This window comes from Apium graveolens, chromosome 11 (genome assembly GCF_009905375.1).
Source record: "Apium graveolens cultivar Ventura chromosome 11, ASM990537v1, whole genome shotgun sequence".
Taxonomy (NCBI): domain Eukaryota; kingdom Viridiplantae; phylum Streptophyta; class Magnoliopsida; order Apiales; family Apiaceae; genus Apium; species Apium graveolens.
This window is the reverse complement of record NC_133657.1, coordinates 2,573,997-2,601,145: the sequence shown is the minus strand read 5'-3', so window position 1 is coordinate 2,601,145 and position 27,149 is coordinate 2,573,997. Positions and strand designations below refer to the sequence as shown.

The 27,149-nt window shown below is 34.7% G+C and overlaps 5 protein-coding genes across 5 annotated transcripts; 1 reads left to right on the top strand and 4 right to left on the bottom strand.

Moving 5' to 3' along the window:
* Positions 1–6,795: 6,795 nt before the first annotated feature.
* LOC141697605 (uncharacterized) lies at positions 6,796–7,332 on the bottom strand. The gene has a single exon (XM_074502082.1). It carries the CDS (start codon positions 7,330–7,332, stop codon positions 6,796–6,798), a length of 537 nt encoding a protein of 178 aa, XP_074358183.1.
* An 8-nt stretch (positions 7,333–7,340) lies between these two features.
* Positions 7,341–7,751, bottom strand: LOC141697602 (uncharacterized). Its single transcript, XM_074502064.1, has one exon. It carries the CDS (start codon positions 7,749–7,751, stop codon positions 7,341–7,343), a length of 411 nt encoding a protein of 136 aa, XP_074358165.1.
* An 11-nt stretch (positions 7,752–7,762) lies between these two features.
* On the bottom strand, positions 7,763–10,228 carry LOC141697601 (uncharacterized). Its single transcript, XM_074502063.1, has 3 exons — positions 10,099–10,228; positions 9,422–9,962; positions 7,763–8,618 (listed from the first exon to the last, which is right to left on the bottom strand). Exons 1-3 carry the CDS (start codon positions 10,226–10,228, stop codon positions 7,763–7,765), a joined length of 1,527 nt encoding a protein of 508 aa, XP_074358164.1.
* A 4,870-nt stretch (positions 10,229–15,098) lies between these two features.
* LOC141697598 (replication protein A 70 kDa DNA-binding subunit D-like) lies at positions 15,099–18,199 on the bottom strand. Its single transcript, XM_074502059.1, has 7 exons — positions 17,902–18,199; positions 17,540–17,597; positions 16,277–16,401; positions 15,934–16,151; positions 15,679–15,836; positions 15,298–15,592; positions 15,099–15,206 (listed from the first exon to the last, which is right to left on the bottom strand). The coding sequence occupies exons 1-7, from the start codon at positions 18,197–18,199 to the stop codon at positions 15,099–15,101; spliced, it is 1,260 nt and encodes a 419-aa protein (XP_074358160.1).
* A 2,497-nt stretch (positions 18,200–20,696) lies between these two features.
* On the top strand, positions 20,697–27,124 carry LOC141697741 (putative bifunctional methylthioribulose-1-phosphate dehydratase/enolase-phosphatase E1 1). The gene is made up of 12 exons (XM_074502262.1): positions 20,697–20,994; positions 21,256–21,392; positions 22,129–22,224; positions 22,712–22,831; positions 23,227–23,316; positions 23,799–23,981; positions 24,077–24,232; positions 24,928–25,077; positions 25,147–25,248; positions 26,272–26,381; positions 26,482–26,600; positions 26,769–27,124. The coding sequence occupies exons 1-12, from the start codon at positions 20,787–20,789 to the stop codon at positions 26,858–26,860; spliced, it is 1,563 nt and encodes a 520-aa protein (XP_074358363.1). The 5' UTR covers positions 20,697–20,786; the 3' UTR covers positions 26,861–27,124.
* Positions 27,125–27,149: the final 25 nt, after the last annotated feature.

The following is a 27,149-nucleotide window of genomic DNA, read 5'->3' as shown; positions in this document are numbered from 1 at the left end:
AGGAAGTTATAGATTGATGAACCGGGCGTAACTCTTTCAAACATGAACCCACAAAGTTTTTCTTCAAAAGAGAGCTAATTGTTTTTTCCATTTGAAGTAGTTATGTAGTATAATAGTTTTTAACCTTTAGATCTTACTATCCCTTTCTTGTTTTGTCACTTATTTTTGGTAAATAATTGACGGGAAAGATAACGACTTTTTTGTACGATCAATTCATCTTATATGCTTGCAGAAAAATGAAACGATAACTCAAAAGAAACAAAGGTAGTATATATATTCTTTTATATGTTGAAATCTTACTAGCCCCGTCCTCATGGATAATTTTGTCACTTATTTTTGCTAAAATAATTGACGGGAAAGATAACATCTTTTTTATCGAACCACATTTTACCCTTGAAATTTTAAATTTTTAAGAACTACATAGAGCCGGCCACACGGTCGGGCCGACCGTACCGGACCGAATTTCCGGCGGTCCGGTTCAACAGCCAATTAAGTCGTGAACGGCCTGTATAGCTGCGCGTGTTGTGCCGAGTTGACAGAATATGAAGCCGTGAACGGCTCGCGAATTAGACGAATTTAACGGTTCCAGGTGGCCCACAGATAGGCTGCATCAATTTCCCATGTGCAGACCTCATTCTGCTGCTGTTGAAGCCTGATTTTACTGTAAAAAGCCCACTAGCCCTCTAATTTTTCTAAGCCTACAGACAAGTCCAAATTAGAAAATTCTTGCTTCAATCCCCATGTGCCAGTTTAACGGGAAACTTCTGGATTTGCAGGTTAGGAAGTGTTTATTCTTGTTTTTTTGGTGTTTTCAAGTTGTATATTTGACAGCTTTTAGTTCAAAAACCTCAGTGTCAGTTTTATTTTCTGTAAATGCTCAGATGAATTATCTGTCACTGCTAGCTTGTCATGTTTTAAAACTACTAAACCTTTCAAAAATATTTAATATTTTTATATTTTTATATTTAATATTCCAATATGTTCCGTCGATTAAATTTTATCATTCCATTAATAACCGGACTTTTTTCTTAAATTAATATATTTAATTTAATAAACTATTTTTTTATATTTTAGTACACACATCTAATTAATGTTTTAATTAATTAATTCAATTAATTATTAATTATTTACTATAAAAATTGTTCTTCCTAATAATTTCGATTTCCGTTTTTTAGAACCACGGGAAGGAGGGTCGACACATAATGTAACTCACAGTCACAAGTTTATTCTTCACAGGTGAAACAGGACATGCCTGAAGAAAAAAATTATTATTACTACTGTACATAATAATGTTGTGTGTGTATTAAGTGTATATATGCTTGCCAGCAGAGTAAAAATTAATGTGTAGACAAAAACAGTTGGGATTTCCTGTTTTTATTCAATGATAGTGGGTAACATGGTCCCACAAAAAGTTTGCTTTGCATATGCATGAAATATTCATTTTTCCCATACCCAACCCCACTATACCATTGATTTAAAGTTTATATTTGCAAAAAAAATAAAAAGAATTGATTGACAAGGAATCCTATGATAAAAGTAATGCACAATTATTATTGAGAAAAAGACATTTTGTGTTAAAGAGTAGTATCAAGTATCAAGTGGTTGGTGAGTAGAGAGAAGCAGAGGAAGAGGATGAAGTTCTTGTTTCAGTGTCCTTGTTGCTCTTGTTTTTGTTTCATGAAACCAAAGAAAGGGAAGCCAAAGGAGAAACAAGTCAAGGACAAGGCAGCTGAGAAGCCAAAGGAGAAGGCTGAATGTGGTGATGATAAACCTAAAGGAGAGTGAGAGATCTCTTGTAAAGGTGATTTACTATTAGTATTATTCGTAATGTGTTTAGCTGTTCGGTCGGGTTACGTTCACCCCTAATGTTTCTCGTATTTGTTAGTTCTATTATATATATGCAAATGTTTGTGGCAATACACAAAGTTTTTTTTTTTAATACTATGTTTTGATTTTTATTGTATGAGAATAAATTGATTTTTAGTTTGATCCAGCCCCTTGGCAAGAAAGGGGATCAAAATGTTCTTGATTTCTCGTTTATAATTTCTTGATAATTTAAATAGTTTTTTTTGAGTATGTATGTGGTAATGTATAAGATTATTAAAGGGCTGATTTTTTCCGATACCGGGGAGAGTGTGTTTGGTAACGTGCATTTTATTTTAAATAATGAATTTTTAAATGAGTTGCCATTTCAAGTTTTCAGTGTATTAATAATAGTTGAATGTGTTGGATTTAATATGAAATCCGAAACCAAATTCTTTTGCTCATCGAAACTTGTTATTTGCCCAAATCCAGAATTTCGAATGAAATACAGGTTACCAAACGGACGAATTTTGTACTTGGTTTCAGGCTTTCAGGCTTTCAGCTTCAGTAGAAGAAATATAGTATAGTGTAGAGAGTAGCCTGATATAAAACTGCAGTCACTGAAAAGTGGGATGCAGGTGAACTGATATAGAACTGATTGGCATCAATTTAGTCTACATTGAGTGGCTACTGGTTATTATCACCACTGAAATTTAACGGAACAAGCATCAATTTTGTTTGTCCTGGTTATTATCACCACTGAAATTGGTATTATTGTGATTCTCTGTTACTTGTTTCGTAGCAACCTCTAACTACAGTAGTTGACACCTTACATTTCAGTACCCGAGCCCATGGGCTTATTTCAGTTTTAACTGGACTCGTACATACACCGACACGCGGAAGTATCTATTTACAGTACCATTTTTTTTGTACTTTTCCGATTTTCACAACATAAATGAGAGATATAATTCATTTTTTTTGCTAATTGATAACTCCGGTATGCATGCGTCCGGGTTTGAGGTGTTTAAAAAATCCGTCAAATCATTAATTCGGATCGAATCATGATAATTCAAATCAAGATAAATCGTAACCGCCAAAATCGTTGGTGATGGTTCGGTAAACCGGACTGGTTACACATAAATGGTTTGATTGCGGTTTCTAATATTTTAAAACCGTTAAAACCAAACCTGACCGTTACATATTAATATATAAAATGTTTTAGTATATAAATATAAATTAAGATTAAATATTAATATTTTTGTGCATGCGAGTATGTGTATTATATCAAAAGCATCATATTGCTTTATAAATATATAAAAACTTGAGTTAATTGTTAATATGTCATAGTTTTACTAACATATGTTTATTTATTTAAATTAAATTAAGATATATGAACGTTTTATCTAAACTTAATAATAATACTTATATGTAATACATAATACTAATATATAATAAACTTTATGTTATATTTTCTTAAATGTTGTAATTTTAACAAAAACGAAATAAAAATAAATAATTGAGCACAAACCGTGGTTCAAAACCGAGGCAATCCGTTATTCAATGGTCTGATTTGGCTTGGTCATATGTCTGGTTTGGTTTTATATTCTAAAAAACTAGGTGAAATTACCGCGCTTCACGCGGTGTTTATTTTTTATTTTTAATTTCATATATAATTTTTAGTGAGTTATGTATATAGTGCTTTAGAACCTCTTAAAAATTATTATTCCTAATATATGAAAAACATTACACATCAAGGTACTGTTGAAATCATTGAAGCTCTTTAGTAGGGCAAATAACTTAGAAAAGCCTACTTAAGGGCCTCATTTTCTAATCAACATACAGCTGAGGTCCATGACCACCAATATACAAAACCAAACCTTCAATTTTGGCGTGATCACGAGATTGTTTGTTGCACGCATGACTTCTACAAATAAATCTTCTCCCAAGGACATTGAATTTCTATGATAATATCCTTCCCTCTTTAAGAGACGTTAACATCTTCTTTCAATATATCCTCCTTCTGAAATGGTCTTGTAGTTTTTATCTCACTGATTCCAGAAGCTTTCCTTTTCTTCAACGCCTTCATCTTTTCTCTTTTTCTTCCCTCTGCTACCTAGTACATGATTTTCATCAATTTTGGTTTTTGGTCTTTTTAGCTTCCCTTCCTTGCCATTATCCTCTTGCGTCTCAAGTAAGTGATTGTTATGCTTCACAGGAACTCCATGAAGTATTTTTTTAAGCAAAATTTGTGAAGGCAGATTATCCGGTAGCCAAGACAGATTATCCGGTAGTCAACATGGATAAAATATTGGAACAACATCAGACTTGATGGAAACTTAAATGTGCTAAACAAAAAATATATGCTACTTAAACTTGGCTCAATTGAATTATAATTAACTCACCAGGTCAGTTGTACCTAGCTCAACTACCCCACCTGAATACGGAAAGCATACAACTGTCTGAAACACAGAAAAACGCATCATTAATGAATAGTTCTCTAGTGAAAAATGTGATCTAGCAAGTCACGGTTAAAGTCGGTACCTGAACTGATGCACTCTGAGAAACACAAAGGATCCAGATGTCAAAAAGAACACAAGAGAATAAGCATGTATTCAGTATCTAGAAAGTGTCAAGCAGAAACTTGAAATTTGCAGCAAATTGTGGTCTAAGATTGCAGCATATACCTTTGCAAGCAGAGTGCGACTGAAAACTTTGCTATCTGCATAACGCGCATTGCACAACCAAATGGTTTGATTTGTTGCTAACGATCTTCCGGGCAAGCTGATTAAGTACAAAAAGTTCATTTTATTTGACAAAGCAGAAATAAGTATAACATCAAGCAGCTCATCTCAGCATCTATTATAAATTTTCAAAAACTAAGTTATTTTTAGATGCTTCTGAGCCAAATTAATGATCAAGAATCATAAAAATTCAATATAATTTGACAAATGTTTTCAACCAATTAAATGCTACAGATCACAGGTCAAATAATGCTCATAGTAGGAAAATTCTAGTCATAATTGATAAGCTCCTAAATTTCCTATATTTGCAGATAATAATCCACTAAATTTTAATAAAACTTTAAAAAAAATCCACATTTTAAAATGAAATAAATCATCCATAATGACAAGATTTCACAGCCGAAACACAAACAATGGAAATAGATAAAAGAAGCTAATCAAGATCCTAATTTTTAAGCACAATGGAAAAAACCTGTTTAGTTTTAATACTAAGCACTAAAAACAATCCAATAGCCAAAAAATAAAGCATGTGCAAGGACTTAACATCAAAAAGGGCTTAAATAGTCAATCAAATAACTCCATACTATAATTCAAACATGTACAATCAAGTTAATGTCATAAAAATTTGATCTTTAGTACATCCATTGCAATCTATATATACACAGTGTACAAAAAAATTACATAAACTTGCAATACACACACGTGTGTGTGCTTGTTTTAGAAAAAGTGCTTACCCAGCCATGAATTTTTTACTAATACAATTGTTGTGAATGAAGACTTGCAATCTAAAATAGTTGATCCATTTGCCTGCCAAAAAAAATTCAAAATATGACATGTCCTATCAAAATTAATTAAAGAAGATACTAAAGAAGACATAAGGCATAAGAAAAACACTCGAATAATGAATTTGATTTTCAATTGTATACCGTCATCACAGGGACATAAATTATATAACATAGCAACAACAGACATTCACATGTATATGCCTATTATTACTCCTCTCAGAATCGCCACTACTGTTGTTGGTGATGCCGCCACAAACTGGACATTATGGATCAGATGTCAACCGTGCCTCTTACAAATTTTAACAGTCGGCAGAACATCTGTTGTGATGAAGGTCCTATGCAAATCTCATATAAATTAGTAGGCTGATGCCACTCATTAGAGGACTTCCATTAAATAAAAAGATAAATGCATAACAATGTCTTGCACAGAAACATAAATCTAACTACAAGTGTAGTAAGACAACTATAATTTAGGCTTGTTTGTAATGCAACCTATGTCAATTTACATAGATCTAAGTTTGAAATTGATGGTATGCCTTAAATCAACACAAAATACACACATAATACATCATAATGTATATTATGTATATATATGAAAGAGCTGGTTGAAGGGAGAGTTGAACAATTTTGTGAATGCACTAATCCAAAATTTGAGGGACCAAGCTTCCTTTGTACTGGATTAATCCAGCAAAAGTGTAGGGACATATGTATTCAGTCAGCCAGTATATTGATGCCTGAAAGGAGATGACAATTGCATAAAGTAATTGGCCAAAGCAATCTCATCTTTCACAATGGTCCGGTTTCAATTTTTTTAGCAGGTACTGAGCTAGCTGGTGAACAAAGCGTCGTTGGGGTGCCCTGTTGTATAACACCACTCATCCTGTCGTGTTTCCTACATAAATACCAAATATGTAAAAATGTTGGTTTCAGTAACCAAATAAAGCGGCGTAAGTAATATGAATGCTAATTTGGGGACAAAGCATGTAGCTAGAAAAGTGTTAGTCAGTAAAAGATGTAGATTTGATTTTCTTCGTGATGCCGTTATTTAGAAATATTATTACGGTGCCAGAAAAGAAAAGTGTAACGGTTTAAAATGGCTTACCTTCATCGTGTGTGCGGTCCTGAATATTGTTGAAGACCTCTTTATAAATAATATTTTTTATAAGAGTTTTGTCGTCCACCTCACTGTCAGCATTGACTATGACCAGCCCTTGTAATTCTGTGACTCTTGACAGAGCCACATACACCTGCCCATGCGTAAAAACCTGGCAAGGAAGATACAAGCCAACACGTTTTAACGATTGTCCTTGGCTTTTATTGATCGTCATCGCGAAACACGGCGCCACTGGAAGTTGGCGCCTATTAAGTTTGAATGGCCATTTAGAATTTTTTGGTGACATAATGATACGTGGGATGGTAACATTTTGACCAATCCTTGTCCCAGAAATGATGTCTGCCCGAATTGACTATTTGCCTAAACGCGTGACTATTAACCGCGTGTCATTACAAAGCCCCCTTGACTGATTTAAATTTCTGAGCAGCATGATGGGGGTTCCCGCTTTAAGCTGTATGTCATGATTAGGGATGCCACTGAACCTTAAGCTATTTAAAAATTCTGTCGGGTACAACAAATCATCATTATCGGTGTTAATGCTCGTCTTGCACACACTATCAGAGCTTAGATATGTCCTTGCTTCTCCTGGTATCATGCTCATCAGAAAGTCATTCAATTCATGAATTGTTTCATTTTTTGGCGTAAGTATAGCACGCTCTTTTAGATATGCAGGATCCCTGTAATTTTCTAACAACGAAGGGTATACCTCATTAACAATGTCTTCCATTGGGTTCTCACCCGTTGGCCTGTATAACTCTGGCGGAATCCTTATCATTTCTTGTCCTGGAATGTCATACATAGAACCATCTCCAATTTGTAACAACCATTTATTAAATGATGCTATTTTTTCAGCGTGCACTTCATCAACCCCTTCCCTATGCAACCTCATATTTTGTGTCAACTCGTAGATTTCGAAGTGTTCCAAAAGTAGGATGAATTAAGCGAGGCATCAATAATATCTGCACGTTCACCTTGTGGGATAACAGGTAGTATCTGGCGGAAGTCGCCACCACATACTACTATAAGCCCTCCAAAGGGCTTGGAACGACTATCCTCATATCGTGTACTTAGTATATCTCTCAAGGACTTGTCCAGAGCTTCAAAACAATGTCTGTGTGTCATTGGGGCCTCATCCCAGATAATGAAAGAAGTTTTTTGGAGAAGTTCAGCTAATTGTGTACCATGTTTAATCTCACATGTAGATTCTACGGCGACATCCAACGGGATGCGAAATCGGGAGTGTGTTGTTCGACCATTGGGCAATAACAATGAGGTTATCCCCGAGGTTGTAACTGGCAGGACTATCATTGAATCTGATCTTAGTTTCGAAGTAATTGTATTCCATAAGAATTTTTTCCGGTACCACCATGACCACTAATGAAGAAAAGCTTGCCTTCATCACGTTGAACAGAACGCACAATTGCGTCATATGCATTTCTTTGAAAATGATTTAAAGCATGCAGAGATTTTCCATGCAAGATCTTCAAAGCGGCTCGATCATAATTCAGCTCCTCGTTCAATAATCTGTTTCCTATATCTCGTGTTAGTGATGAATCAGGCTGTGACATTCCATCTATGTCTTTTAGGCTCTTGCCTAATTTTTGCATGAGGCTTTCAATTTCAACCAGCGCGTGCACTTCAGTCTGTGCGGTTGTTAACTGGAGGGTAGGGAATTGGAACCTTTTTCGTTGTATGTGAAGCATGTCTTCCGAGAGTATCTGAGAGTGAGTTTTCCAGAGTTCTGGTACATTGGAAACATGGAAAAAGATAAGGATTGTGACAAAGAGATTGCGTAATTCGTTACCCGTTGCCCAAACTGCAGCCTCAGATAAGCAATCAACCCATTCTCTATCATCATCCAATAATCCCAAAGCATAACATGCAGCTTTGAAGGTTGGATATGTTACTCCATTTACGGTTCTGATGCACTCAAATGAGGTGCTCCCTTTTACAAAATTAAGGAGCATACGCATATAGAAGCGCTCCCCACTTGATGGATGTGCAAAGTAGATTCTACCAACTGCCTTTCCTTTTTTTCGCCTGGTCCATAATTTACCCTTGGAATTCCAAACCCAGTGTTTGGGGAACTCAGCATAAGTCAAAGTGCGTGCATCTTCATTTTGCTTGTTTGTCTCTAACCATTCTGTGAATTTGGTCTTTTCTATCCCGGGCATACTGAGCACGTTTTCAATGCATCAGTTTTCTTCAAATATTATTGTATGCTCACCAGGAAGGTGGAAAGGCAGACGTTCAACTGATGGGTATCTGTAGTTGATGTTAAATTGAAAGATTTTCCAGCAAGCCTCACATGCTGATATATACCTTCAAGCAACATTTATGTTATTTTATTACTCTCATTATAGAAACATATTACACAAAAGTTATCAGGGAACCGTTAGGTTGCGTAAACTCAAACAAAAAGTGCATTTGCATGGCATTTTATAAATATTTTAAATAATGTTGCTTCATTTTCAGGAACCCTATGTCTGATTTGGTGGAGTCACAATAGATCATTATCATCTAAAAAATACTTAAGGACATTCTTTTCATAAGTTCACTGCACACCAGGGCATAGTAATGTTTGGTAGCCTAAAAGTGATCATCTTCAGCTTTTGATATAAATTTAAAATTACAAACCAAACACTGCCTGGAAAATACAAGCAAGTTAAATTTTATATGTCTACAGTTACTTGTACCAAAATGGTTCATATTTTCATATCACCCTGAGATTTAGATATAGATGCCATATCATTGGTAACGAGGAACAATGGTAAATCATAAATCTTTTATTTACCATACTAGCATGAAATTGTGATGATTACATATTTCAAATCTAAATTTATTTTTCCTGTAAGCCGACTGATTTTGTGGAATATATATATATTACCTTAAATAATATGCTTTTATTATTAAAAATAAAATATCTATGTACCACGTATTAAAGAAAGATAGAAATACAAAATTTTGCATGTACATACCTGCAGTCAAGATACGCTCTTATTTCATCCCTTTCGTTGGTAGTCTCAATCACTGCAGTTGCTCTATTTGGCCCTTTATTAATATATTTGAATAAATATTTTATCGACCTTGCACTGTTGCATAGCTCCACATTAATATGAGCATCAAACTTGACCAATAAATTTTTGTTATAAGGGATGACAAAACGATTGTCCAAAAGTATGCCCTTTTTCTCAATGGTAATGCCTGTATTTCCGCGCCTGTAAATTGGGTAGCCATCTTCTCCAATTGTGGTGGTCTCATTAAAATTTTTTGGGAAAAACTTATTGCATTTTTCCTGGAGCATACAGGGAGAGGATGTGTTGGCCTGACCACATGGCCCATGAAGCATAGATTTCTTCACTGCATTATAGGCATCGGGGTCGACATTGATGTCTGGCAACTCTGCGCTTATTATGCTGTCAATATATTCCGGTGAAGGATTCTTCCTTGACGGGTGAAAAAAAAGGAGTATATGCGCATGGGGCAAACCTCTTTTCTGAAATTCTATGGTATATAAGCCTGCATAAAAAATTGTAATACTATTAGAATACTAGAGGCGTGTTCCCAGTTACTGGATTAAATAAAGCGAGCTCAATTGGTACCAAAATATAGGTTGTTAAAAATTGGAGGTAATGCATAGGCTCAATAATCTTACATGCCATTATCTCACCAAATGGTTGTTCCTTTTTGATGTAGTACATGAGTTGTTGTAACTTTGTCTCAAATACCCGACACACAATATCAACTCTATTACGGTCATCTTTTTGCCCGATCAGTCCAAGCATGTCATTTATCTCTGGCCATTTGGGGTTACATGTGAATGTGATGAACAAATCTGGATATCCAAGTATGCGATGATGGCAAGATAACTGATTTCCCCACTATGGAGCTGTCAGAGTCCCCATGGTGCACCGCATCCATCAAGCCTGAGTATAATTCTGTCCTGAGCTCGTTTTGATGGGTTCGAACCCACCTAAACCTTTCTTGCTCAACAGCCATGTAAGCATCCACTATATATTGTTGCAAGAGCCGTCCCGCCAAAAGTAAGGTATGCCCCTCATTGGCTTTTTGCTGTAACCTGAAGCAATAATATTGGCACATCGTCAATGCATGTCTTTTTGAAGTTTGTGAGCCCCTGTCTGCTAAGGGTATACCCAGTCTATATCCATCTTCACCATAAGGGTGAATTAGTGGATATGCCATGGACATATAACTTGGGTGCAACTCATCAATATGTGTAATTCCTTTAGTACGGTGGCGCACAATAACGTCACACTCAAATTTTGTCTCAGTGAGCTCACCCACAATCAAGCCGCCCACTTCAGATTCTATTGGGATGTTGTATTGTCTACCATCTCTGGTCCGAGCCTCAGGCAGGCGCAGGTGAAATGTGGTTTGGGGCTGTGCTTCGAACATGTCCCTCGCCTTTCTATAAGACCTCGTCAAATTGCTATTCTCGTCTAACATTTGTGTTAAACCTTGGAATATATTCTCGTCAATAGCTGGAGTGTTTTCCGCATTTTTGAGTGTGTTAATTCTGTTACTAATGTCATGATCAGTGTCATAGATGTAAAGTTGTGCAAACAACGGCTTTTTACCCGTTGGCGGTAGCAAAGAGCTTGTGTTATGGTAAATCTGTCCGCTAGCACGAAACACATAGGGTCCTCTTGACTTGTTAATTAATTTATCAACTTGGACCCCCAACGACACAACAGCAAACATGGAGTTGTACGGTCTTATATTTCATCTGAAATTGCTACCCTGCTTGCCAGAATCAGGGCCAAGAAGATGTTTGAGCAATGGGGGTGGATCTTTCATGAGAGGTAGTTTCACACGTCCTTCCATACAACAAAATGTAAATTGTGGGTTTGAGGTGTGCCTGTTCCTTTTAATACGCTCTTCATACCATAGTGTGGCGCCACAGTGCACACAGTTGTGCGTGGGGGCCCCAAAAGATGATGGAAGTGCCCTTTCAGCTGTGATGGTACAAAAAGCAAAGAACATGTTAATAATAAGAACCTTAGTTACTATAATTTCAGTACATGGGTGAATAAGTAAGTGTGATGTAATTATCAAATTTAATTAATTTAGTACCTGCAGCCCAACTTGTTGGGGTATTGTTTGTTCCTGCATTAATTGTTAATAGTTTGTCACTGAGGGCACACTTAGTAGTGTCTGTGGGACATGATACCTTTGCATATTTCATCCTTTGCCCTGATAGTAAATATATTAGCAGGGGTATGAGGTATGGGGTTATCAATACCTCACAATTATAATAATATAAAAACACACATATGTTTGCATAGGATACATGCCAAACATCTTGAAAGAGACCAGACGTGCAACATATGTATTAAAATACCTGTTGCAAGTATGGAATCCGTTGGCACTGGTCGTTTGGCCGGTGTGTGATACACTGGCAAAGAAGCATTATTCTGAGAATCTGAAAATGGTTGAGCATGGATGAATATGCATTTTATAAGCAAAAGAAGATGAATAAAATTTGATAATGGGTTTATTTGTTGTAACCTTTAAAACTTGTTTTTAGTTTATAATAAATTTCTGCTCAATTTCAGAGCAAGTTGCAAAACTGGTATGTTATTAAGAACTTTAGTTACTATGATTCCAGTACAGGGGTGAAGAAGTGAGTGTGATGTAATTATCAAATTTAATTAAATCAGCACATGCAGCCCAACATGTTGGGACATTGCTTGTTCCTGCATTAGTTGTTAATAGTTTTTCACTGAGGGCGCACTTAGTAGTGTCTACGGGACATGATACATTTGCCTATTTCATCATTTGCCCTGATAGTGAATATATTAGCAGGGGTTTGAGGTATGGTGTTATCAATACCTCACAATCACAGTAATACAAAAGCACATATATGTTTTCATAGGATACATGCTAAACATCTTGAAGGAGATCAGGGGTGCAACATATGTATTAAAATACCTGCTGCAAGTACGAAATCTGTTGCAACTGGTCGTTTGGCCGGTGTGTGATACACTGGCAAAGTAGCATTATCCTGAGAATATGAAAAAGGTTGAGCAGGGATGAATATGCATTTTATAAGCAAAAGAAGATGAAGAAAATTTGGTGATGGGGTTATGTGTTATAAATTTTAAAATTTGTTGCTAGTTTATAATAATTTTCATAAGAACTATGATGCTCAATTTCATAGCAAGTTGCAAAACTGGTATGTCAAAAAATAATCAACCACTAAGATGCCAAGCAGTGTGATGTTGTGTAATTCTGGTGTTTATTCTTCTATAGTAGAATCTGTGATGTCTAGATTTTTTGCTGACAAATTTTTTATGCATTTTATATGTAGATATTGGCAATGCCTGGAACTTTGCTCTTGTCGGTAGCGCTTGACTACATGGAACATATTTGAGACCAGAACAATACATGTACTATAAGTCTTTGATTGTAGTTACAGTAGAACATTGGACATAATACTTGCTACCTCAATATAAATATAGCTATTTAACTCTTTTCTTAACTACCAAGGCCTTATTTTATATATTTTAGTAAATATGGTGTCGTAATTTATTTATTTTTTTTGTTTTTAGGGAAACACAAAAGAAGGCAAGTTAGCTTGACATTCACTGTGGTAAGAATATGTTGTGTAAGAGATGGGCGGGAATGTCATTAAGGTTAGTAAAAGAGGAGAAGCACATGACACAATGCAGCTAAGTTTGCTACATCAGTAGTGTGTCATTAGAAGTTAATATCTAAAATATAACTAAAAGGGTTTAAAACCAACAAATCACTTGAGTATATATCAACAACCTATTCCAAAAATAACAATGCCTAGGACTTAAATGGAAAAATACCATTCGATGTTGTAAGCCCAGGTTCAAGTCGGGGAAGTAGAGTCTGTAGTGGAACCAGTGAGCAAGCGCGCATAATGTGTAGTGCCGAGAAGGGATTCAAGCCTTGGCCAGTCGTAAATTTTCTAGTTAGCATAACAACCCTTCTTCTCATTCTTGCCTGCTGGGCGATCTTTTTCTTAAGCAAATTAGTCTGAATACTATCACCGTGAGAGTCTGCTATCACTTGTCGCCTAAGCCTGATTTTGAGAGCCCTTTCATGCCTAACCAGCGAGCACAACCAGTAATGTCATTGGATCCAATTTACAAATAAGCCAACAGTCTGTATTTAGGATCCTTTCTTAGCAAATTTTTAAAAGTAACTGTAGCCTGTTGACCTCCCTCTTTGATTTCAACACTTCATTTGTTTTACCAAAAAAAATTTCCCTACATCTATCTATTTGAAGTTAAATAAGGGAGGCATGAAGTATTTTGTTCCACCTAACCAAGATTATAACTCTTTGGGAGTTGTCTCGGTACAAAATACATCTTTCCAACGCTACTCTTTTTCTTCAATATGTTGGTATAGGCTACTAATTTTTGCTCCAAACAATTAATATGTTGGTTGAATTTTCTTTACAGCTTCTTAATAACTGTAAAAATACTTTATAAGCTTAATTTTGTAGAATTAAGTTACCATATACCATTTTTTTCTAAAAACACCAAATGTGATAATACTTTTATGATAAAATCTAAATAGATTATTTTTTGGAAGAATCAAAACCAATTTTTCAAATTTGAGTGAGACCAAGTTGTCAAGAGCTATTTTTATTTTATATTTGGGTTAAAATGAAATCTCAAATTTAAAGGTGCAGACTGTTATTCTTTTTTATATATTTTTATTCTAATCCAAGAAATTATTGTAAGTAACTGGATATATTTCATTTTTAACCCTTTAAATTAGCAGTGATGCACTTAAAAAATTGGCACATTTGAAAAAATTATTTCTTTATCTATTGCATTAATAATAATTAGTATAGCTTAATTTTACAGAATTAATTCACCAAATACCACCTATTAAAATAATCACCAAATGCATAAATAAGTATACCTACGAAGATAAATAATATTTGATAGACTTAGGAATAATATATATTTTTTAAAATTAGATGTTTATATAGGCTTTAATGTGAATAACAATAATATGTTTTTTTTGGAAAAAGGGTAAATTTAATTTAAAATAAAATTAGCAAATCTATTCATTTTATGTGAGACCAAGTTGCCAAGGGTAATATTTTTATTCTATTTTCGGTTGACTGATATAAATTTTTAGAATTATATGTTTATATAGGCCTTAATGTAAAGAATAATAATATCTTTTGTGTATAATGGTAAATATAATGTATGCGGATTTATGCATAAATATCTAGATTTTGAACCTCTTATTTATTTATTTTTTTAAATAATTGCTAATATTACTTAAAGAAAGTTTGATGATAAAAATAAAAAAGCAAATATTATTTTTTTGAAAAACTCATAACCAATTAATGTGTGTGAATAATAAAGCCACCATATACATGAAAGGGATTGATGAAAGGGATTGAGCTGATTATGTACAAAGAAGAAGTGCAAAGCAAAAGAAGCATGTTCAACAGTAAACCAACTTTTCAGTAAAAAAATTCTGACACCCTGATTCTTGAAAACCTTAAACTTTCATCTAAAACTTACTGACATAGTTGCAAGGAAACATTAGATTTCTAGTAAATTAAAAAAACAAGCTCAAATTAGTCCATTTTTGCAGAGTATTAAAAGATTTAGTCTATTACAGGGATAAAGTTTATTGCTAGGAATCTAAGGCTTGATCCTGGATAACAGGAGACAACTTCCTCTTCCGCTGGTTGCTACTTTCAGGAACACTGCTAGATGAAGAAGTCATCATTCCGGGAGTAGCCTGACAGTAAAAAATATTGGGAGTCGACTTAATTGCTTAGTATAACGATTTCAGAAAGAAGGCAAACACATATATCATAGAAATCACTTACTTGTTCTAGCATTTTATTTTTATAAGCAGTCTCCAGGTCTTGCACAGGGGTGAAAATAGATGATACCCCATAATCCTGCAGCCCATCAACCAAATTGTACTTGTTCAACTTCAGTTTAAACACATATTCCCTACCCAAAAGTTCTTGCAGCTCTCGAGGCACAGTATCATCGCCTGGTGGTATTTTGTTAATAATTTTATTAGCTGAGGTGTCTAGCAAGCGCTCAGCAATAGAATTGAGTAAAACAACAGTTGTAGTTCCGGTGCCGTCCGCAACCTGAACATTAATGCAAAACCTAGAAGGAAACGGATATTTGTAATAACTAAAAGAACATGCTAGATGCAGGCACATGAGCGAGTAAAAGTTCATATATTTTCTTACATTGCCAGCGGCTGGTCAACCGGCTTCCTGCAACTGTTGCAGATAAAAACCCCATCCTGAAGAGTGGCCTTCTTCACACATGCCTTGCACGACATATAATACCATTTGAAGCGATTGTTGATGGCAATCATTGTAGCCTTCAATGTGATAACATCAACCTGTCATAATGTCGGGTGAAAAAAGTTAAGAGGCGGATTATGGAGCAATGGTATGCGGCCTAGATCTTTCAAGTACGTAGTTGGGAATAACATTTACCTTCAGCTCTCCGGCGCAGGTAGCCCTCACCAGGGTCTCCACGTTCATGCGGTTAACGAACATGGCTTCCTCGGGAGGCAGCCTGGCAGAAGTAGTGGCCTCAATAGTGATGACCTTTGGAGGCAAAGCAGCGAACCTCTCTCTTATTGAAGAGACATGATCAACACCGGGGTTTACATAAATCTTGGTAGCACTAGTGGAAGAAAAAGTCAGAGCACCTGCATAAAATTATTGGGTGTAGTGGTTAGCGGACAACCACACGAAATCTCTAGCAAACAAAAAAGAATCATTTTCTCCCACAACTAAACTATGCATTTTCACAAGTTAGGAACATATGACTAACGTTGATAAGTCTTCACTGTAACAGAGGACACAACAATAACATAGGGTGCATCATCTCCAATGTATAGTGTGGGATCAAACATCTCTCCCAACTTGCCCCAAAGTGTGACGGTGCTAGTGACAGAGCTAACACAAAAGTAAGGAAGAAATATATGTCAGTATAAATAATTCCTAGATTGTTAAAATTTGGAACGTCAATCGCTACTTACTAATCAGTGAAAATTCGGATATCTCTTTTTTTGAAGCCAGCCCCGACAACCTCAACCTCTCCAAAACCACAAAAGCAACCCACTATGTCTGCAGATTTGTTGCACAGTTGGTAACATTTTAATCCGGTATAAATGAACATGTTTTGAAGGAACATAAATGAGTTATTAAATTACCTAAGCATGTGCCAGGCTAACATATTTAAAATATTTCTGAGCAAAAGGCTTGTAAACTGGGCTATTGTTTGAAACATAGTTCAGTAGAACATGACACTAAGATCATAGTAGTCTTGCAGCTTAATTAAAACGATAATTTTAGAAAAAGAAAAGGAGAGATTTAGTGCTCGGGATTAGAGATTTAGTGTAGCTTCCTTGGAGAATTTAAAAGTCCAGCATAATTCACGTGCTTCCTTAATTTTGTCTTTGAACACAAGTACAAATAGCAGCTATAAAAACGACCAAAATGCTAATACTCTACATTCAATAAAATTCTCATCATATCTCTGCTCATGCCTTCTTTTCCATTTCCATCAACCTATTTTTATATGGTGCATTCCTATGTTAACACTAAAATTGAAACAAAATGCACGAAGGAGTTATCAAGTAAAATATATCCCTATTATTTGTAGATATATAATATAATATAATAATAAATTTTGTATTAGGATATACACTTAAAAAATTAGAAAATTAACAATTTTCTCTTTCTTAAATATCATAAATATTTTAAAAACATTGTTGTTAAAATATTCCACCAAAAGGGTATGAATTATTTACAAGTCATTATTGTGATTATGACGTAAACAGTGCACAAATACCTTGTTCTCAATCCTCACTATCATTTTATTTACATTGGCATATTGCATCTTGTTAGGAGTATGAAACACCTAGAAAAAGTACATCCTATTTTAGATGTCATAATGCATACCATTGCATACATGATCAAACCACAATAAGAATTAATATCCAGTGTCTAACATTACAACCAACCAATTTGAAAACTTGGCACTGCTAGAATTTCGCACTTTTTGTTTTAACTTCATAAATTCTAGAAAAACGGCAGTGATATTAGTGTTGCTTTCTCGGAGAATTTAAACGGGATTCTATCATAAAAGCCTAAATAACAAAAAAAATTGATACAACACAAGATTACAAACATTCTATAACTAAATTACACAACAAAGTTAACACCACTACAAATTAATATTAAGAAAAATAAAAACAGTGATTTAGTGCCCGGGGATTAGAGATTCAGGAAGTGGTTTTAGTGTAGCTTTCCTGGAGAATTTAAACGGAGATTGAGCATAAAAACTTAAACAACAAATTAATATGTAAGATTAATATTGATTTTTATGAAGCTAGCACAACAACGAAGAGTTTAGCACGCAAATTATAAAAAAGCCTAATTTTAGACAGATACCCGAGAGAGTGTTCATGTTGTCAGCACGGCTTTCAAGCATGGGCAGATCCACAAACTGGAAGCCGTACTTAGGTATTGCCACAACATCCTCATCCAGTTCCACAACCTTGGTCGTTGCCAAGAAAAGCAGCCTCTTATCGCTAGCAAGAGGCCTGTATTGGTTGGTATTTGGCGAAACCTTAACATTCTTGAGGCTATAGACCAGCCCCTCTTTGAGAAGGTGTTTAAACCGAGGAACCAAATGCCTACGAATAGCAGCATGCATAAGATTTGCGTGAAATAAGACAAAATCACACATATTAAATAAAACAACAAAAGCAGGGGAGGTCATCATAGGCTAGGTTGCGGCGTTACCTTTTCATCAATCAATATCATATCCACGCTAATCAAGTTGTTATCCTTTGCGTTGACGGCATCCCAGATCCTAAAAACACGCACCCTAATCAACCAATCCTTCGCATCACCCTCAATGTCAGAAAGATAAGAGAACTCCATGCCTACACCAGTTTAGTGAAATAAAACTAATATTACTAACAGTATTAACTAAATTTACAAAGGTACCAATTGCTAATCTACAAAAACCAACTCATAACTTAATTTACAAAGGCATTCATTGTCAAACTAATGGACTCCAACAAATTGTACTACTGCAAGCTCAAAATTAATACAAGCTATTAATCACGCCTTCAAGGTCCTAATCATAACATCGATGATAACTATAATACAAACAAATTAAACTATTATAAGCTCGGAATTAATGAAAATTACTAATCATACTTATAAGCTTGTTATGATGTCCAACACTTAAAAGTAAGAGCCAAAAATTTTAAAACTGAAAACAAAGCTATTAATCACGCCTTGAAGGCCAAGGCCGTAATCATATCTCGATCAACTTATGGCAAATCAAAGAGCATAAAAATGACAAATAAATAGATACAACCCAAGATAAAAATAATCCAAAACCACATCAAACAATAAAATTACTGTGACCACCAATGAATTCACCACTGTCGATCATGACTATAAAGCTAACATAATAACAAAAGTCTAATTCAAGAAAAATAATAACAACAAGAGCCCATACAACCCACAACTAAATTTACACCTAACAACAAAATTTACAAAACCGCCAAACCATAAATCACAGATACAAACAAATTAAACCATTATAAACTCAGAATTAATGGAAGCTACTAATCATACTTATAAGCTCACTATGGTGCCTAACAATTAAAAGTAAGAGTCTAAAATTTTAAAACTGAAAAAAGAAAACATCTAAACAATCAATTGAGAAAAATGGTACCTTTTTTATGAGCTTGATGAGCCGCAGAAGAATATTGTGAAATTCAACAACAGGAACAACATGCATGATGCAAGTATTTATATGTTAATGGCCAAGCAATTGAGAGTTCAGTTAATGGCCAAGTAATTAAGGGTTCAGTTACACGTAACCGGCGAAGGGCTCTCAATTCCGACGTTTAAGAAGGCTAAAAGGTGCAGTACATTAATTTGTGTATCTCTGTATCTATATATATATAATAACACAGATTTAAATAATTAATTAGAATATAAATAATAAATATCAATCAAAAGATAATAAGTCAGATTAGCTAAGTCAGTGTAGATAGGAAAGGGAGAAATAAGTATAAGGGCTTGTAAACTGTGCCACGTCAGACGTACATATAAGCACCCGTGATTTTCTTTTATATATATATATATAGATCGTTTATAGTGGTTCGGATTAAAAAACTGGAGGATCCGGACCTAGCCTGTGTGAACACCACTAATCAGGGCTCCTGACCTTTAAAAGGCTACAAAATAACTCAACTATTCCACCAATATTTTTTCGATAATTTATTTATTTTTCTTGAAAAAATGTTTTACTAAAATTATAAATACTTTAAAGTTCAATTTACAGTCATAAATTCATGAAACAATATTTTAAACCTGATTTTTCAAAATATGTACTCTGACTCGCCAATATCTACGTCAGCAAAACTTACGGTTCATAGTTCATTTTATCTATTTGGAGGTGCCATAGCTGAAACAATAAAAAAAAACTATATGAAGACCAGTGGGAAGCTAATTTAAGAAATGTGTTCTACACGCTACTACGTGGGTGAGTCCGTAAGATTTATCCAGTACATACTTGAAAGTGATTGTGAGTTAATTATGATAAAAAAAATTTAAAAGAAAGAGACTATTTTAAACCAATAAATATAAAAATTGGATGACTTATTTTGTTGAGGTGTTGGATTTTTAATGTCACCCGAATCAAATCATCTACTTATTTCAAAAATTTGTAATTACGAGTACAGTTAAACTTTTTAAATAATAGTTTAGTGAACAGAAAAAATATATTATTCAAAAAAATTATTATTTTATCAAAAAAATATATTTTAATATGTCGAGACAAAAAATATTATTTTAACGAAATTATTATTTTTACGATTAAGTACAATCTTGGTACAACACATTCTCTACTGTTTTTATTTCAAAATAAAGTAAACACTAATTTCTAACAGAAAAATTAAATTATCACCAAAGAATCGAACTCAACACAAATTCCCCAAAACCACCTTAATTAACACCTCAATTACTCCTCTAACAAAAATCATAAACAGGTTGACTTGGACTAATAAACATAAATGCTTACACTACAACCCAACCCAAATCAACACTAATCATCCCTCACCTCACCACGTGTACCAATCAAATCACGTCATTCAGTCACCCCTCCGTTAAAACAACAAACACTCCTCCTCGTAACAAATTAACATTAAATATTATATTCTACTTCCAAATAAAAGTGTCCCTCACAGCGCAGCCTCAGTTTCACTTCTCCATCATCCAAACACACACACAAAACACACACAAAAACAGACATGAACGGAATAAAAACATCCTCAGCAACGACAACACAAGCGTACTTAGAAAGCAACCAAGTAAAACAAACAAAGAATCTTATTACAGAACTGTGCCGTCAGTTCTACACATTAGGTTGGGTTTCTGGTACAGGTGGAAGCATCACCATTAAAGTACATGATGATTGTATTCCTAAGCCTCAACAACTCATTCTCATGTCCCCTTCTGGTACTTTCATTATCTCTCTTGCGGGCACATGCTAAACGCAGAATCTCATAATTTTATTTTATTTTTATTGGTTTATGTGTACTAGTAATGGTAGATCCCTGAGTACGCAAAAACTCCACCAATCAAAATAAGCTAAATTTATGAGATTCCGTGATTAGCATCTGCTCATGGCCACGTACTAGAAAAACCGTTTTTTTAATTACATACTTGTTTTCTTGTCATTTTTACATGTACTTTAAAAGTGAATTTTATGTGTTTTAGGTGTTCAGAAAGAAAGAATGGTGGATGAAGATATGTATGTGTTATCTTCAACTGGGTCGATTTTGTTTTCGCCTTTGCCTAAGCCTTATCCTCACAAGCCTCCTAAGTGTTCTGATTGTGCTCCTCTTTTTATGAAGGTACAACTGTTTTTTACTTGCAATTTTATGGCCTTTTTTATGTGCTCTATATTGTGCTTGATGTTTTTATATAATGTTGTCGATTTAGAGCTTGTCGCTATATTGCAGGTTAAGAATTATAATTTGTATTTGGAGTATTGTGTATCAACTTGTCATTATTTATAAATTTTACAACTTTTTTTTTGGGACATTGTAATAGATGGTACTACTAGTACATCCTTGTCGAAATTTGGTTCTCCTTGTGTGTGGAATTGGGGGCCTTGAATAAGAAAGAAGCTAATGAGATGATGTTTGAATTGTTTTATTGTTCTCTTACTAAAAAACCAGAAAAAAGAAGCATAATTGTGGGTGTATACTCGGCCCAAAATACCCATCAAAATGCCTTTTTATTTGTTACTTTCAAACTGATAATCCTCAGACTAATCCAAATGGATATATGACTAGAGGTGTGAGTGTGTTTTTTTTGTTGTAATTTCTGGATGCTGCATCACCTCAACCTTATTTTAACTTCTGTAGTTTGTCATTTAAAGGCACTCTGCTTCTTGTGCAGCCTGATTAGTAATGTTCCTGCACTGGTTACTTTGGCCAACTAACATATAAAATATACATTTCAAGTGATCAATATGTTGTCTACACCTATTTTAAAGATATTACTTGTTGTAGACTTTGTTACGAATGTTACTTCTCATATCAATATAAAGTTTAATCCTTTGTTCATTTGACACTTACATTTTAGGCATATGAGATGCGTAATGCTGGTGCTGTCATCCATAGTCATGGGATGGAATCTTGTATCGCGACAATGATCAATCCCTTAGCTAAAGAGTTCCGTGTAAGTTGCTTGAAGCTTCTCTCCTTGAATAGAAACAGTGTAGCTCAATTTCATTCAATACTTCTTATATTTACTAATCGCACGTTAGTAGCTATTCAATTTTAAACTGCCTTTTTGTCGCTGCTGCTGGAATTGTATTTCACCTGTTTCTTTCCAGTTTAGACAAACCAAGCTTGGGACAATAGTATTTATGCAGGATTTATACCTCTCCAGTCTCCGCACTATAATTTTCCTAACCATTATCAATGTCTCATGAATTATTTAGCAAATAAAAAATTATAAAAACATATCATCCATAAATTATGGTTAATTCTTAAATTTACTTCCAAGCAACAGATGATTTACTACTCTCCTGTTAAATGGCCTTAACATCTTATACAAAAAAAATCCCAAGCATCAGTTTTAGACCAAACATAGCCTTGTTGCATACAGGTGCCTTCCTTCAACAATTAGTTTCTTCATCTCAATTATTGCCGCTTATATGCAGATCACCCATATGGAAATGATAAAAGGCATTCAGGGGCATGGTTACTACGATGAGCTTGTGGTTCCCATAATTGAAAACACTGCTCAGGAGCGGGAGCTTACAGAATCTCTTGCTGCTGCAGTATGTTCTTCTATGATTTGGCAGTTGTTTAACAAAAAATTTAAATCAACACTGTGGTTTGATGTTTGGAAACTTTAGATATTTGAACATGTTTAACTATGATTGAGTTAATCAATTATAAGTATATCTTTTGTGTTACGTATATAATCAGGCATCATTTTGTCAATGTTGACTGTTGACTTAAAACTACAGCTTATACTTGGCCTGTTTGTCAGTACTGTATATCCATTTGCCATTGTTGTAGTATCACCACCAGATGTATTACCCTATTTCATCTGCAGAGGAGATACTATTAAACAAGAAAATGAAGAATATGCATGCTGTCACGGTTTAGTTGAATTGTAATTATTAAGTTTGAAAAACAATTTGAGGATGAAGTAGGCTCTTGTTTGCAGATTGAAGCTTACCCAAAGTCAACAGCTGTGCTGGTGCGAAACCATGGCGTTTATATATGGGGTGACTCCTGGATCAGTGCAAAAACTCAGGTTTGTTTTCCTGTAAAATATTTATGTTATGGTCAATGGGACATCAACATTCTCTGTTTGTAAGGAACGCTAGTCGCTATGCATAGATATCAGTATTGTGATTTTAATTTTGAGAAAATAATCTGATATTTGTGAGAAACTGCAAGAACGTCACTGTGTTTTAATATATAGCTAATCGGGTTACTAATTCAGGGCCTAAAACATTTTCTGTTTGTAAGGAACACTATGTATAGATATCAGTATTGGGAATAATTTTGAGAAAATAATCTGATATTTGTGAGAAACTGCAAGAACGTTACAATGAGTTACTGTTTCAGGGTCTAAATGTTATATGTTCATTAATCACGCGTCTCTCCTTTCCCTAGATTTGGGGTCAGCAGTTGCACGTGCAGAGACACCACGGATTAGGGAATATCAATTTGCATTAAGGAATTTCATCTATTTTTTTTGCTCTGCTCACGCCTCACAGTATACTGTTTCAGGCTGAATGTTATCATTATCTCTTTGAGGCGGCTATCAAGCTTCATCAGTTGGGTCTGGATTGTTCTACACCTAATCATGGTCCAATACGAAGTTTTAAAGAACTTTCGGAAGTTGACCATAGTGTCAACACGTCTGTCAAGGCCGGGAATGCAATTTACGAAAATGGATTTGAGCCGTCGCATGTAAATTTCTACTGAAGTTAGTTTAGTTGCTAGGAAGCTTAGGAAAGCATGTGTTATTGTAATCTTAGCTCATCTTGTTATCAATTATGTTTCAGCGTTGCATTGTCCTTGACATTGAAGGGACCACTACTCCTATATCGTTTGTTACTGATGTTCTCTTTCCATATGCCCGTGAAAATGTGGGAAACCATTTAGATGCAACATATGATAGTGCAGAAACTCAAGACGATATGAAACTGTTACGTGCTCAGGTGAGTCATTGTTCATTACATCACTATAGCTAAAGAGTATTTAGTTATACAGCATATATATATATACAGTATATATATATATATATTTTAAGCCAGAACTACGCTAATTTTTTCTGTTCGACAAGAAAAGACTACTCTGGGATGCTTTACCTATCAGTCACGAGAAAGAATCAAGTGCTAAAAATATAAAATGGATTTCTATTGACCTACTGTGTAGAATTCTTTTATAAAACATTAGCAGGATGTGCCTATCGATTGAAACTGCTCAGTGCTCACATAACATATCTTTAAGATGACTACTTTCATAGTCTGGACTCTAGAGTTTTAGATTTTCCTTTTGTAAATTTGGTTATAATTTGTTCTTAATATCACTAACCATTTTTCTAGTCAATTATGTATACAAGTCTTATACGTGCAATTCACTGGGATTAGACTTTATAAAGTAATCTTTCTCCTTCGCTTAAGTCTCTAACTTTACAGAATTTTCATTGTTATGTTATTGTCTCACTGCTGGAATCTTGTAATTATGCGTAGTAGTGATAAACAAAACTTGTGACTTTCTGCAAAAAGCAGTAGAAGATATTAATTGTTCACCTTTTTGTGTCTTTTTTCTGGGTTCGTGTGTTGGCTAGAATCATCACTTTCCATATAACGTAAACTCAAATAGTAATAACATTTTGTTTTCTATTCTGCAGGTAGAAGATGATCTCAAGCAGGGAATAGTAGGTGCCTTGCCCATTCCACCTGATAGTGCAGGAAAAGGAGAGGTAGTTGCAGCTTTGGTTGCTAATGCGGAAGCAATGATAAAAGCTGATAGGAAAATTACTTCCTTGAAACAATTACAAGTAAGCAATTTGCATATATATAATCCTGTAGTTGGCATCCTAAGAATTTTGCTAACATCTAGGATTCAGGGTCATATCTGGAGAACTGGATTTCAGAAAAGTGAAATTGAAGGAGTAGTTTTCGATGACGTACCTGAAGCTCTTGAGAAGTGGCATGCTTCAGGAATCAAGGTTAGTCTCTCTCACTTCTTAATCGTCTATTGTTCTTATTCTATAGCTAGAAATAATTATTGAAACAACAGGATATGTGGATCATGAGTATTTTTTCCCCCCTGGGAATCATTTAAGACTTTTGTTTCATGTTAATTTTTTGGGCCCAAAGTTTAGATGTACTTGAAATTTTGGTTTAGATTTGAGACTTACCTGCATGGAATCTTAGCTAATAAGCAATAATAAGTTTAGAAAAATTAAGTCCAGAATTAAATGTTGGAGAGATAAGGGGCTAGGAACAGTCCAGGAGAATCATTCAGCCGTAATCACTTTCATATATCTGTTGAATGATGAGTTTTAGCTAATATATGCTAACTGCCTGATAGTAAGGTTTAGTGAGCCTGTTAAAAGTTATATGCTTCGCATTTTGCCTAATTACTTCTGCATGTAATATGGAAATGTAAATAGAATTCCTTAATTTCTTACATAAAATTATGTGATTGTATGGGGTTCTTAAAGGGAAACATCTGACATATGCCCCTTTTTTTTCCAGTGCTAAATTTATGAATCTAATATTTAGAAGCCAAGTAGATGGATTATATTTCTTTGTATAGTGCATATAGTCATAGTTATCAAGGTGCTGCTTATCGGTTCATGAGCGCGCACCTAGGCGGGGATCTTATTGCCTATGTCGCTGCCTAGACGTCCACACACTAGAATGGACCCTCACCTTTCCTGGACGTGTCAACGGTGATACCATACCAGAAAGACATATATATACATCAATTTCCATGGAAAGTGCATGTTAGCTGTAAACTTCGGGCTTTGGGTCTCTTATGTATTGTATGATGTTGCTGCTACGAAATAGAATTATGATTACTATTCTCTCTCCACCGTCTCCTGTTAAAGTCAAAGTTGCATCATAAGTTTACATCAATCCGGCAATATTTTTCTTGCAACAGCCACATGCATGCTTGAGATTTCACAACGCACACCACAGTTTACTAGTTTTGAGCAAATAATTAATCTGTATCTCTTCGTCAGGTATACATATATTCCAGTGGTAGCAGATTGGCACAGAGGCTTTTGTTTGGTTACACAAATTATGGTGACCTGAGAAAGTACTTGTGTGGATACTTTGACACCACCGTGGGGTAAGTTACTCTTGTTCCATGCATCAACATCTTTCTGGGAAGAATTCTTTCTAATTCTTGGAACTACATTTCTAAAACCATGCTACTTTATTGTTAAAAGGAATAAAAAAGAAACAAGAAGTTATTTAGAAATTTCAGAATATCTTGGAGTGCATAAGCCATCAGACATCTTGTTCGTTACTGATGTCTATCAAGAAGGTGCAGCTGCAAAGGCAGCAGGTAATACAATTTCTGCTTAATTTTGTAAATACCAGCTAATTTTGGTAAGCTCTCAGTATCTAGTCAGCTACGAGTAGACACAAGCAGAATCATATTTTCGTCAATGACAGACACATGTATCCGTGATTATCCGTTCTTAAAACACGTGAATGTGAAAATAATTTTCAGGTTTGGACGTGATCATTTCTGTTCGGCCAGGGAACGGTCCTCTTCCAGAAAATCACGGATTCAAGACTGTAACATCTTTTTCAGAAATATAGAGTTGGAGGATGTATTCTGCACTGACATGAAGATATGATTTTGGATGGCAAAAAAACAAAGAAAAAATAATATGATGTAATGAATAAAAATGCATACAAATGCAGTTGATGTGTTGTAATGTTAATGTATTCTTTTTTTAAAAAAAACACTAGTACTCTTTAGCTAATCTACCTAGTACTTCACACATACACACCACTGGTTTGACTTGTAATTGGAAATTCAAGCTTAAACCAATTAATATTCAGTTTTATGAGATGTTCAAACTTTGTGGAAAAATTAAATTTAAAG